The sequence below is a fragment of the Chinchilla lanigera genome, unplaced genomic scaffold, assembly GCF_000276665.1.
Source record: "Chinchilla lanigera isolate Chin_1 unplaced genomic scaffold, ChiLan1.0 scaffold00072, whole genome shotgun sequence".
Taxonomy (NCBI): Eukaryota; Metazoa; Chordata; class Mammalia; order Rodentia; family Chinchillidae; genus Chinchilla; species Chinchilla lanigera.
Window position 1 is genome coordinate 10,307,236 of NW_004955473.1, and position 12,490 is coordinate 10,319,725.

General features: G+C 41.3%; 1 protein-coding gene across 1 annotated transcript in view; it reads left to right on the forward strand.

Moving 5' to 3' along the window:
• The window catches only part of Tenm1 (teneurin transmembrane protein 1), a 784,186-nt gene that overhangs the window by 749,414 nt on the left and 22,282 nt on the right, over window positions 1–12,490 (forward strand). Inside the window, exons 28-29 of the mRNA XM_005401273.2 lie at window positions 5,518–5,690; window positions 6,749–6,984. Of these exons, the coding sequence (XP_005401330.1) occupies window positions 5,518–5,690; window positions 6,749–6,984 (409 nt within the window). The remainder of the gene's footprint in view (window positions 1–5,517; window positions 5,691–6,748; window positions 6,985–12,490) is intronic.

Consider the following 12,490-nt stretch of genomic DNA (forward strand, 5'->3'; position numbering starts at 1 on the left):
TGTGATCGCTTTTGCTGCATTGTTTCTGGACCTTCACACAACTCTCCCTTTCACACACATGGGCACGAAAGCCACCGACTGACGAGTTGGAAAAGACTTCATAATATTTCTGGGTACTTTCTAGGCCATTTTACAAATGCTCAGTTTTATCCAGGGTGACTGATAAGGGATCTGCCCTTCTCCCTGATAAGATTAGAAGGGAGGAGGGGGCAAGATAAATAAGCCGGTCTCTGCGTGACATATTTGCCTGGGGATTGGATGTGATTCCCATTCAGAAATGCTTATGTAATGATCAATGCAAACACCTGAAATGTTTCCAATGCCGTCCAGAATCTCAGAGTAGAAAAGGACATAATATACTGCAGGATCCCTCCCCCTGCCTCTGGGCGGATAAATGATTTCAGTTAAACAAGAAAATAGAATTGTAGAGTTCTCCTTTGAGTCCCAAGAAAGACTCAGCACCTTTGCTCACACACCTCTCTTTGTGTTTTATACCCTTCGTGAGGATCAAGAATGAGGCAAACGGGATTGTCCAGGTAATGCTGGGGAGAATTGAGGTAGAGAAAGCACAGAGAAGCCACAGAGGCTGTTGGCAGGAAAAGCGTGCAGAGGCTGCTGAGGGAGTTCAGCTGCACTGCACAGGACACCTAAGTGAGCTGAGTGTGGCCTCCCAGCACTATAGCAGTCTGTCTGTCTGTCTGTCTGTCTGATAACCACATTGGCTCTCAAATCCACCCCATCTTTCCATATCCACTGGCAGAATCCTATTCATTCTCATTCAACAAGTGCGGGTAATGAGAATCCACTCTGCCAGACACTGATAATGCTAAGATGCATGAGACACTGTGCCTTCCCTTCAAAGACGGGAGAGTGTGCAGCGTAATGAGAAAGACAGATCCCAGTCATAAGTGATCACAATAAATTTGATCAAGAAGTCTACCATCTTCTCTTACACGAACTGCAGCTCTATCCTCCTGCCCATCTCCCTTTCCACAAGTCACTGCCATCGAAACACTGTTGGAATCATCCTATCCTGCCCTGAAAAGCTTTCTATGCCTTACACGGTCTTCTGACATCGAAACACTGTTGGAATCATCCTATCCTGCCCTGAAAAGCTTTCTATGCCTTACACGGTCTTCTGACCACATGCTTACCCCCGGGTATGTCAGTTTTCCATACTTCGGTCTCACATGCCTCTCCGGACTACCTCCCACTGCCTCGCTAGAGGAAGCCAGCACGCTAGCGACATGTTCTCTCAATAGACTTCTCACCGACCTGTGTGTTTTTCCTCATGCCCTTATTTCTGTTTGCAATGAGTTCTTCCTTTCTGCAGTCTCTACCTGTCTTCCAGGATTCAAACACTACCTCCTCCTGGTTTTCCCCCTCCTCTTCCTCCTTTTCCTCCTCCCCCTCCTGCTTTTCCTCCACTCAGGCCAGCTGCAAATGACTTCTGCCTCTTCTGAACTTCTACAGGTCTTTGTTCACATAAGTACAATGTTCTACAATTAGAGATTTGTGTGTGTGTGTGTCCTACCTGCCCTACTAGACCCTGAATTTCATTCAGCACTGTATCCTCACTACCAAGCATAAGGATCTAATACCTGTTGAAAGAAAGACAAATGAAGATTTAGAGGAATTATGGACTCGGAAGTGAATCATAAGAAAAAAAATGAAATTTTGGGTGAAGAAAGGGGAATGCAGTATTTCCTAAAGAGTAACAATATTTTGGGCAGTTTTCTGACATGAAAGTGTAAAGAGGGTCTGACATATTTGTGATTCTTCTAAAAATAAGTTTTAAAAAATAATGTCTGGAATGTTTTAAAGTAATGAGGTTTCCTTTTTTAATCCTCAATATTTTCTCTCTTTTTTTATCTTTTTGAGACAAGGTCTCTCTATGCAGTTCAGGCTGGCCTTGAGCTCACTTTGTAGCCCAGGCTGGCCTCAAACTCCCAACAATCTTCCTGCCTCAGCCTCGCCCCCCAGTGCTGGGCTTATAGGAGTGCACCACCACTCTTGGCTTTAATCTGCAGTATTTTCTAACAGCAAAAGTAGAAAAACTTCTAGTTTCTACTCTGCATGGTTTGCCTTTGGCTTAAGTGGTCATGAAGAGAAAGAGCTGGCTACTTTTTATGAGAAAATATCAGACCAAATATTTTCAATAATGTGTGAATACAATTCTCTCAATTAAACTTTATGCACCTCAAGGACAAGAATGAATTCTGAATTTGCTTTACAAATGTTTCCTTTGCTCAAACAGGACACACACACATACACACACACACACACACACACACACACATTCAAGTGCTCATGCACACAGCCTATCATGATGCTGAGCAAAAGGGTAAGTGCACTAAACTCTTCATTGCTGGGTGCTCTATGAGACCCTCACAGTGGAATTCTAGAAAGTCAGTCCAGGAGGGGGTAATGTGATGGCAAATCTCCTCTTACAAAATCCTCTTCTGATAGCTATGAAGCCTGATGACACAGTTCACAGGCCAGAATGCATGTATCTGGTTAGGTGAGTGCTATGGCCCTGTCTAGGGGAAGGAAAGATTTGCTCCCACATAGTGGCCTGAGGGGATCAGTTGGAGCATATTGGCTTGTACTCTTTGCACCAAAGGATGCAAGCACCAAAGGGAAACACACAACATAAGAGATTTTGATTAAACTTGTTTCTTTGACATTCAGTCTGGAGAGATGCATTCCCCTGTGATTGGGGTGGGGGAAACTCATAGGAAATCAAAGGCTCCATTTCTTTCTTATCCACTTTGAGCAATCTTTCCAAAGTTGTGAGAATTATTCACTGATGTGTATATCTGCCCATCACTCTTCCTTTGGAAATGACCCTACAGAAGAAAGGTGGCCCCGTATGTTTTGATCCAGGACCATATCAATGATTGTGCACCTGAGAAACACCACATTTCTGACAACCATCAAATGCGCTTCCTCTGCCTGTAACTAGCAGAATTTGGATGGGTGCATTGAAGGGCGGGGTGCTTTGTTTATAAAAGAATCAAATACACACTTTGAAATGAAGATGTTCTTAACAGCCCCAGAAAGTAAATCAGGCAATATAGTGTCTTAAGTATGTAACAACTAGACAGCTCTGAGGGAGACGATACTTTATTTCCCAAACCATTGCTTCCCTGCCCAGGAAAGGACCAGGCAGCAGCCTGCCCGCTAGATCTACCTGGGTAATTACAACCTTATCAGGCCTCTTCAGTTTGCTGCTCTAAAGGTACTACTCTCATTTGGGGACGAGGGAGGGAACAGAGTATGTAGAAACTTGCCTGTGCTCTTAGCAATAAGGCTTAAAATGTGCCTCAGACAATGAGCACTAATGACTTAGCTTAAAATTGTTTGGTTGGTGGGTTAGGAAATCAGATTTATTCACTGGACTTTGCCAAGATTGCTTAGGGCTTTTGACCATTGTACCTCTCGTGGATGGTTCAGTTGTACCCAATTTTATCATCTTACTCTGATGAGTGCGTACAACAGATCTTGCTACAGGAACCTTTTGTTAAGAAGGGGGTGGTGGGTGGCTGAGTGGTAGACTGCTTGCCTAGCATGCGCCAGGCCTTGGATTTAATCCCTGGTACCACAAATAAATAAATTTTAAAGCAGTGAATTAAATCAAGGGGCTGTGTGACTGGGAAAGCCCATTGGCAACCTGCAACCACAGCATCTCCGGTCAGGTTTCCTGGAAGCATGATGAAATGCTGTTGGCTGAGGGTCGAGGAGACTCCATAGACACCAGAAAAGGGACAGCAAGGGAGCAGATGGCTTGTGCTGAATGTGGATGCAGAAGAACTGCCTGCATACTCTAAGCATGGGGATTGCAGACCTTCTTGTGAGAAAAACATAAAGCAGCTTCCTTCTTTATGCTGCCTGGAAATTCTTCCCTGCAGGGAAAAGCAGGTTGATACTCTGGGAGAATAAAAGCTGAACACTGAATTCCTTCCCTGGAAGGAATATCAGACAGACAAGGTGGGGGCTGTTCAGGACATTCAATCTTCCTATGTTCTTTTATGGCCACTGACCTGCTTCCTAGAGCCCCATAGTGGGCCAGGGGCAAACGGGCTGGGCAGAGAACGGATTTTCCCATTAACTTCAGGCACAAATGGCACCGTTTGGCCTTTCTTTCATAATGAGTCCTTAGCTGCATAGCAGCAACACAACAAAAGATTTTGACTGAAACCCACTCAAGCAAATGGGGCACCCAATGGGACAACCAGTATTTGGCATTTCTATAATGTCAAATGACCAAATTGATTATTTCTATTCACATATATGAGTTTTACTGGTAGATTGTGTGTGTGCACAAAGACACAAGCATGTAGATGCAAATCTGAATTTGAGGCAGCATCTGTGCATAGCCTCAAATTCAGTTTTGTCCTTAAACTACAGCCTAGCCCTTTTCCCAAGCTTATGAAAGGCTGGTATAGATTTTCAAATTTCAGAAACTACTTAGATTCAGTTCTTTAAAACCTGGTGGATTAACACTAAATATAATGCTATTCTATGTCACTGCTGGGGGGGAGCCAGACTCCACCCTTGTGTCTAGGCTGTATCCTGCTCACTTTTGAGTAAAAAGAATGCAATTGTTTAACATTTTTAAAGCAAATAAAAGTGCTTAAATATTTTGCAATTTGCAACTTGAAAAGAAAACAGTAATGGGTTTCCAAGTGCATGTCTTTACTTTTAATGAAGTGTTTATTTTTCATGGTTCTATTGGCAATAAAAGAACAGCTCCACATCAAAAGCCTTCAGGGAAGCAGTTTGCATTTGGAGGACAGTTAGATTGCCAATACTGATTTTTTTAAAAAAATAAACTCACTAGACTATATTTCTAGATGTGAGTTATTGCCTATTATCCCAGGTAATTATTATCTTTTTGTCTCTTACTCATGTAGGCAAATTCCAAGACATTATGTACTACACTCCAAAAAGATAAAAAGAATTTAAGTGACACCAAGATCAGGGGGCTCCAGAATGTTTTAAAGAACATGTTTCCATTATCTTCTGTGTTTGTTCATTTCGTTGAAAGAATGATTCATTCATTTCAAAGTTGGCAGCTTAAACAGCAGCAAATTATAATTTCCCCCCAACAATGCTAAGTCCTTTCCCTTTGACAATAGCACCCTCTGCTGGTTTCTGTAATCCATCACATCTAATAGGATCAATCCAAATTGCAAAAGGAGGCCTCCCTGTAACATTGCACACCGGAGGACATGATTCATAAATCAGCTTTCCACCCAAGTGATTCATTACCAGATATATTTTTTCTGTAAAACAGCATAGCTCAAGGAAGTCATCAAGAATTCAGAAGCTGCAAAAAAACACCTTCGTTTGATTAATCATCTTCCTGACCTTTTTCTTCTTATTGAACAAGGTTAATACTACTTGTTATCAGTCACAGTTAAACTGTACTAGGCACTGAGTGGTTTTTATTTTTGCAAAGGCCGGTTATCAGTGCCAAGAGGTTTCAAAGTTGGAACTGATTCTATTCTTCAGGTATGACCCCGAGGGACACCTGACCAACGCAACATTTCCCACTGGAGAGGTCAGCAGCTTCCACAGTGACCTGGAGAAGCTAACAAGAGTAGAGTTAGATACTTCCAACCGTGAAAACGTTCTCATGCTAACCAACTTGACAGCCACTAGTACCATATATATTTTAAAACAAGGTAAGAACGTTTACAACTTTACCCGACAGTACTAACACCTGTCTTCATCTACCGTCAAACCCGTGCACACCATTAGTAAACGGATTCCACTTCACACGAAGAACATGGATTCTTCTCCTTATTTTTCAGCCAAAACTCAGAGAAATCCACACTATTCACAAGTTCACATATCAACCTACGCTCACATATCTGTGGGAGTAATGAGGTTAAATTCCTGCCTAATTTGCTCTTTTATCAAATCACTTCCCAAGACCCAGCTGTTTATAAAGCTCTTTTATGATCTGACTAGTTTATATAAAAGTAATGGAGTCTGGGCCCCCCTCTGAACTTAGCATTCTAGATCAGGGCTAACACAAGGAATGAAAAGGACAAAGTATGGTACACACCAAGGAAGAATTGAAGTGAAATGAGCTAATTGAAAACCTGTTCTATACAAATAGCATAAAATAAGAAAGAATGGAACTCAAGAAGGAAGGAAGATATGATTTGGAAGGAATATATTGGAAGCCAGAGGGGAAGTGAATAAAGAGAAATTGCTTTCTCTCTGCCCAGTCATTAAGGACTCATTCTGTTGTCAGACTGTGAGGCCAGACCCTCGAAGGGGAACGATACCAAGTTCTGTCAGTGTTAGCACTTTGTGGGATAGAGCAAGTGTGATGATTCCCCACGCGGTAAGTATGCGGAGTTGAACTTCGCACTCTTCTCGTTCTAGCTTGCAGCACACAAACTGAGGTGACTGATCCAACAAGTCAAGGAGAGTTTATGAAGGAATGCTTAAAAAAAAAAAAAAAAAAAAAAACAGCCTGCAGTGTTAGACAGCAGTCTTTAATCCATGAAAGCAGATAACCCAGCTATGAAAATAACAAGACCCAAATGAACAGAGAGCATGTGTCAGCCTGTCAAAGTGAAGGTCTAACCCAGAAGGCAGTTAGATCCACACTGTTGTAACTGCTCATCCCTTCCCAAATGTACCTCCTAAAACTAAACTTATCTCTTCCCGACTTCCTTCTCTTTACCCTTTTATTACCCATCTTTCCCCTTTGCTCTTCCAACTCCAGAAAATACTCAGAGTACCTATCGAGTGAGTCCAGATGGTTCGCTACGTGTCACCTTTGCCAGTGGGATGGAGATCAGCCTCAGCTCAGAGCCCCACATCCTGGCCGGGGCAGTCAACCCCACCCTGGGGAAATGCAACATCTCGTTGCCTGGAGAACACAATGCAAACCTCATTGAGTGGCGGCAGAGGAAGGAGCAAAACAAAGGCAATATTTCAGCTTTTGAAAGGCGGCTGAGGGTAAGGCTTGACCTTATACAAGTTATAAAGCTTCATGAGTTTCTTTGAAAACTGCAGAGACTTCCTAGACCCATTTCTCCAAAGGTTTTGTAGGTGGCTGACTAGCTGATACGATATACTAATTCAAGAGAGGGTGTAATGGCTGATAATGGCTCACTATTCTTAAATGAGCATTCTAATAGGAGCTTTCTTTGTCATTAGCCAGCTAAAATGCTGTAGTAGTAGCAATTTCAGGCACCAAGAGAGTCTAGCTAGCGAAATATGTTTAGTCAGAAGGCAGTCCAGTACCCACCCCAGCGTGTCCTGGGCATGCTTATCAGGTCCTCCAGGTTGATCTAGTTCCCTGCTTTTGGCTAGTTCTTAAAAAGACCAGGCACACACAGAAAAATATAAAATGTAAGGAGGAAAATACAGTGAATAGAATTACTATAAACTCATATTAAGGGCCGGGGGCAAAGAGCTAGAACTGAAATTCATCTGAAGTATTCAGAGAGCTTTCTGGAGGAAATTAAAGATTTTGGAGTTTTCAAATCCTTAGCAAGCATAGTTCACCCCAGTTAACCAGAGATCTCTGTCAAAATTTCTTCTTTGCAGCACACAAAGCCTACAAGCATCATAGCACTCTACCTATCTCTTCTCAAACAATAACCAATGTTAGGAGGATGTGACCAATTTTCGAAATATAATAACATTCACTTTCAGCCCTAGAGCAACTGCCAGGCTACAGGAAGCACTCGCTATTGAGATCAAGCCCACTCTGGGCACATATTTCATGCCTAGGGTACTGGAATGCTTCCATTTTCTTAACTCATGGTAAAAATTTGGTAACCTTAAGGCTCTAGAAATGCAACCACCAGAAAAACCATTCAGTTCCAGAGAGAAGCAGTCAAACCAGTCATATCACTTGCCATGGACAAAATAATCTGCAACTGTACTCACTTTTCAATAAGCTCTATTGGTGACACACAGTTCTGTAATGTTTTCTGTCATAGCTGCTGAAGTTGTCTAAGTCATAAGTCAATTTGTATGTTTCAATTCTATTGACCGCTCTCTAACAGAACATTTACCAGATATGCCACTGAATTAAAAAGTGAAACCAAACCAAATCGTGAAGCCTGTGTGTATGTGTATGTGTGTATGTGTGTATGGGTGGGTGGGTGTGAGTGTGTGTGTAACACGAAGGGTTTCTGTCAGAGTTCTTCAAAAAATGAGATCTCCTGGATATAATCTTTGAAGGGAAAGTTAGACAACCTGACTCATAACCAGTTTTCCACTTGTGTTAAGCAATGCATTTATTTTATTTTTTAACCCGTGAAATGAAAATGTACTGCTAGAAAAAAGTCAGACTATTGTACAGATGGCTTATCAACCTAATGGAGTCACCACAGGAAAAGAATGTGTTTAATAACTAATCTGTTAGTGCTTCCCCTAGCTTATAACCTCAATAAAACATTATAAACCAAATCATATACTATGTGACTGAGATTTTCAGTTCCTTGGGGTAGCACATCCTACACTATATGACCTTGGGACTTTCTATTTTCTAGGATAATCTGCCTGTGTTCTCCCTTCCATATACACAGAAAATGGAGAGAGAAACTATAAACTGTGATTTACAGCCTACATCCAGAATTCTTCTTAATATTGAGAAGCTAATGGTCTCAAACTTTCAGAGTTCTTTAGTGTTGAGGAGTCGTGTTTTTAGCTAATACTAATTATAATTTGACACCTCTCCATGCTATGGTATAGTTGAAGAGATTGCCACCCATTCAAGGCCTTCTCCTCTATTTGACTTCTATGGCAGCCCCCAATATCCTGGAACTAAAGAATGGAATCCCTTTTTGGCTAGGAGGTGTTGCTGGGCATTTGCCTAGAAACCTAACAACAATAACAATCTTTTATGTATATTTAGTGCCTTAGAGTTAACCAAATGCTTCCACAGCCAGGATTTTATTTGATCACCACAGCCATCAGTTGTTATTATTCCCAATTTACAGATAAGGAGACTAAGCCCCAATGAGGTTAAGTGATTTGCCCAAAGTCAAACAGCTATTAAGGTTCAGAGGCACAGCTAAAATACAGGTCTTCGCCTAGCATAGTACTCTTTCCAATGCATCATGCTGTGCTGCCTTGTTCCTTAAAATAATTAATCTATAAATCATTGCCCCACTCAGTAGAGCCACGTTGGCAGGGCCTGACTCCTCATTTCAATGCTGACAAAAAGAGACAAATAATCTACTGTAATGTACTGGCGAGTGTGGGCGGTACAGGACAACTGGCTGCCCTCCAGTCAGGGAAAGCATTAAGAAGACAGGAAGAGGGAGGTTGTTTAACTGGTTAATTCTTAACTACTTCTAGGGATTTTTCTTTATATTCCTACCTCAGCATCACCAGATTAAACATATCCAATTTAGTGGGATGGATATGCAGCCAGAAGACAGGTGTGAGTCTCACTTTGACAAGCCAAATTCTCTTTCCCCACTGCCTTTATTATTCGAGAGGTGGTGCTCCTTCACTCCTGGTAGCTTTTTATGAGGTAAGCTCAAGGCACCTTTCTCTTTTCCTAAGCCAATATGTAGTGACCTATTTGTAAGCTTACCTAAAGAGTGAGACCCGCTGATGCCCTCAAATACCTGGCTACCTTGACTGAATCATTAATTTCACCTGCTGAAGCTTCCACTCAAGAGCATGGGCAGCTGGGATTCCTGAGCTGTTGAAACAGAATTTGAGAGAGTCACACAACACAGAAACCCCACCATACTGGGGGAAAAGGGTCGCCTCTGTAGGCCCACATGAAAGTGCAGTTGTAATTTGTAAATCTGCTTGGACAGCAGGCAGTGAAGCACTAACTATTCAGGCACAAAAGTGACAGGTTCATTTAAAGCTCATTTAGTAAGATAATGGGCATAAAATGTTCCAAAAAGTACTGAGCATACCTACCCTGGACCATGTAAGTAGAAAGCAAAAATCAGAAATAGGATAGATTTCTCTTTGCAGAGAACAAAATAAGAGTTGTTTTTTTCAACAATCAGTGACTTTTTTCACACAAAGTCAGGGTCCTCTTCAAGGTGAGGGAAGCAAACTGCTGTGACATGTGATATCCTGCTCAGCCAGAGCAAGAAAGGGATATTTGTTGCCTCTGAAGCATCCTTCACCAGCACTGTTAAGTGAAATAAATCACATTAACGTCCTGAAACTTCATTTATTTTAAATATCCATTTCCTCCATCCAGAGTCCTGTTTGAATCATCTTCTTTACAAAGTACTTTTGCATCCAACCCATGTATCTTCTCATCTGCTGCATCAATCTGTCCCCATAAATACATTTCCCTGGGCAGCAGAGCAGTGAGAGTGCAGATAACAATAGAGGCAATTGTCAAAGAATTGGACATTCACCGAAAGCAAACTGGTTTAAGAACTGCAACCAGATTACACCTTGCTATGTCCCTGGATAATAATGTTGTTATATGAGACTTATCCCAGCATTGGATTCCAGAGCTCTTTATAAGATTTTGGAGACTGAGTCATGAGGTTATAGCAAAGCCCTGGAACTTCAGTCTACTTTCTTGGAAAAGAAAAGTGGAGGAAGCTTAAAACTTGAAATCACAATCAAATAGGATGATTACGTGTTTACAAGGAAAATGAACCGAAGACTACAACCATCACAACTGGTTTTTTTCCTGTCCACCCAAAGATAAATGAAAGTGGTACAGGTTGGTTTTTTAATGTGACATATGAATGTCCAAATGTGAGCTGAGCTCTAAAAAGGGAAACGAGCACAGTTACGACGCAGTCCCAGGCTGACAAGTGTTGAGGAATGTGGACGGTAGCCAAGAGGCTTCCAGCATCGCCCTCCGCTCTCAGAAACGGCTTTTGCTGACGTGCCTTCCGCTACAGGGTGTTTGGTGTTGGAGTTCTCATTATATACTATTTTAAATTCCGTCTTCCCAGGGTTGGTGGAGGCATTCATTTTGAGAGAATTTATATAAAGAGCTGCTTGGAGATCAATTAACCTATTGAAAATAAATCTGTACTTCTCAGTAGCAGTAACAGTGCTTCTACCCCAAAGTCACCTAGAGACAGGAGACTCGGGCAGCAAATCCACTAGGTCTTGGGTTAAGGGATTATTAGAGGTTTAAAATGAGAGGGAAAAAATTAGGGAAAAAAATTTGTTGATCTTCAGTCAACCTTACTAGGATAACTAGGAAGATTTCATGCCCAGTATTTCACCTATATGTAAGCATTAACAATTTGATACTTTTTTCAGAAATATGTGTTGTATGGTTACACAGATGAATTAACCAACAGGCAAGTACTCAAATAAGAGGAAATTAGTACAGCACAAAAAGTATCCAAGTTAAATGATGTGATCAAATTCAGATGAAAAGAATGAGTAAAACTTTGAGAAGTAACTGACAAGCCCATAAATCCCAGTCTACAAAATGAGGGGTACAGACTGTGCAATCTATTGTTAGTAGTAGTTTTACCATAGCCATAGACCAGCAGCTAACATTCTTTGAGGTCTTGATATATATGTTGCCATGGATTCACTCCTTTACTACTCATAGCATCTTATCACATGAGGTGTTATTAGTCCCATTTTACAGATAAAAAAAACTGAGGCACAGACAAGTCCTACAGCTAGTAAGTGTTGATTACAAGATTTGAAGTCAAGTAGTCTGACTCAATAAATCTGAGCTATCTCACAAGATCCCTTCTGGTGCTAAGATTTTGTGAACTGTCAAGGTAAGGAGAGTATCTTGTGAGTAAAAAAGGAAATTCCAAATGAAGTATTAGAGGATAATACTAACACTGAATATATGCTCTGTCCATTTGTAAGCAACTTTGTGAAGTAAAAACATGGGCCTCAATAAGCTTTTGATTATCAATCTAGAGATATCAATAAAAAATAAAATCTGCAGAATTGATGTAATCATTGATTTCTTAAAAATTCAGTACCAATTACCTTAAAACTCTGTAGAGTGGCACATGCTACTCTAAAATAAACTGTGATGTTTCTACCTATTCTGATAACTTCGTGAAAATTAAGTGAGGGCATCTTCCAAACTCTGACCTGTCTATCTAGCCCGTCCCCCTTATTCACCTTCCGATATTTTCAGCAAAAATTAAACAGTTAATTTGGTTTGGTTGTGAGCTGAAATGCTCGATGGTGTCCTTGAAAATTCAGCCTTCTCCTTGTATAAAGGAAAGAAAATCTACTGCCATGATTATCGCTCAGAATTCAGAAGTTGTGTACAAGTCAGCTGAAGCCTGGCAAATTTTCCCTTTGTGTAGACAAAAAAAATAGTCATATATCAGCACTTGCTGTGCATCAACCTAATCGAGCATTACCCTACTTACTGAAGGAGTACAAGTTGGAAGGGTGGAGGGGGCTTTCCCTCGAGCACTTAGAACACAAACTCCGAAGAAGTGGTGGAAAGGAGAGCAAACGAGACATGCCTCTGGAGCACCTGCATGTTCCCAGCCTCCCCAGGTACTTTTATTTG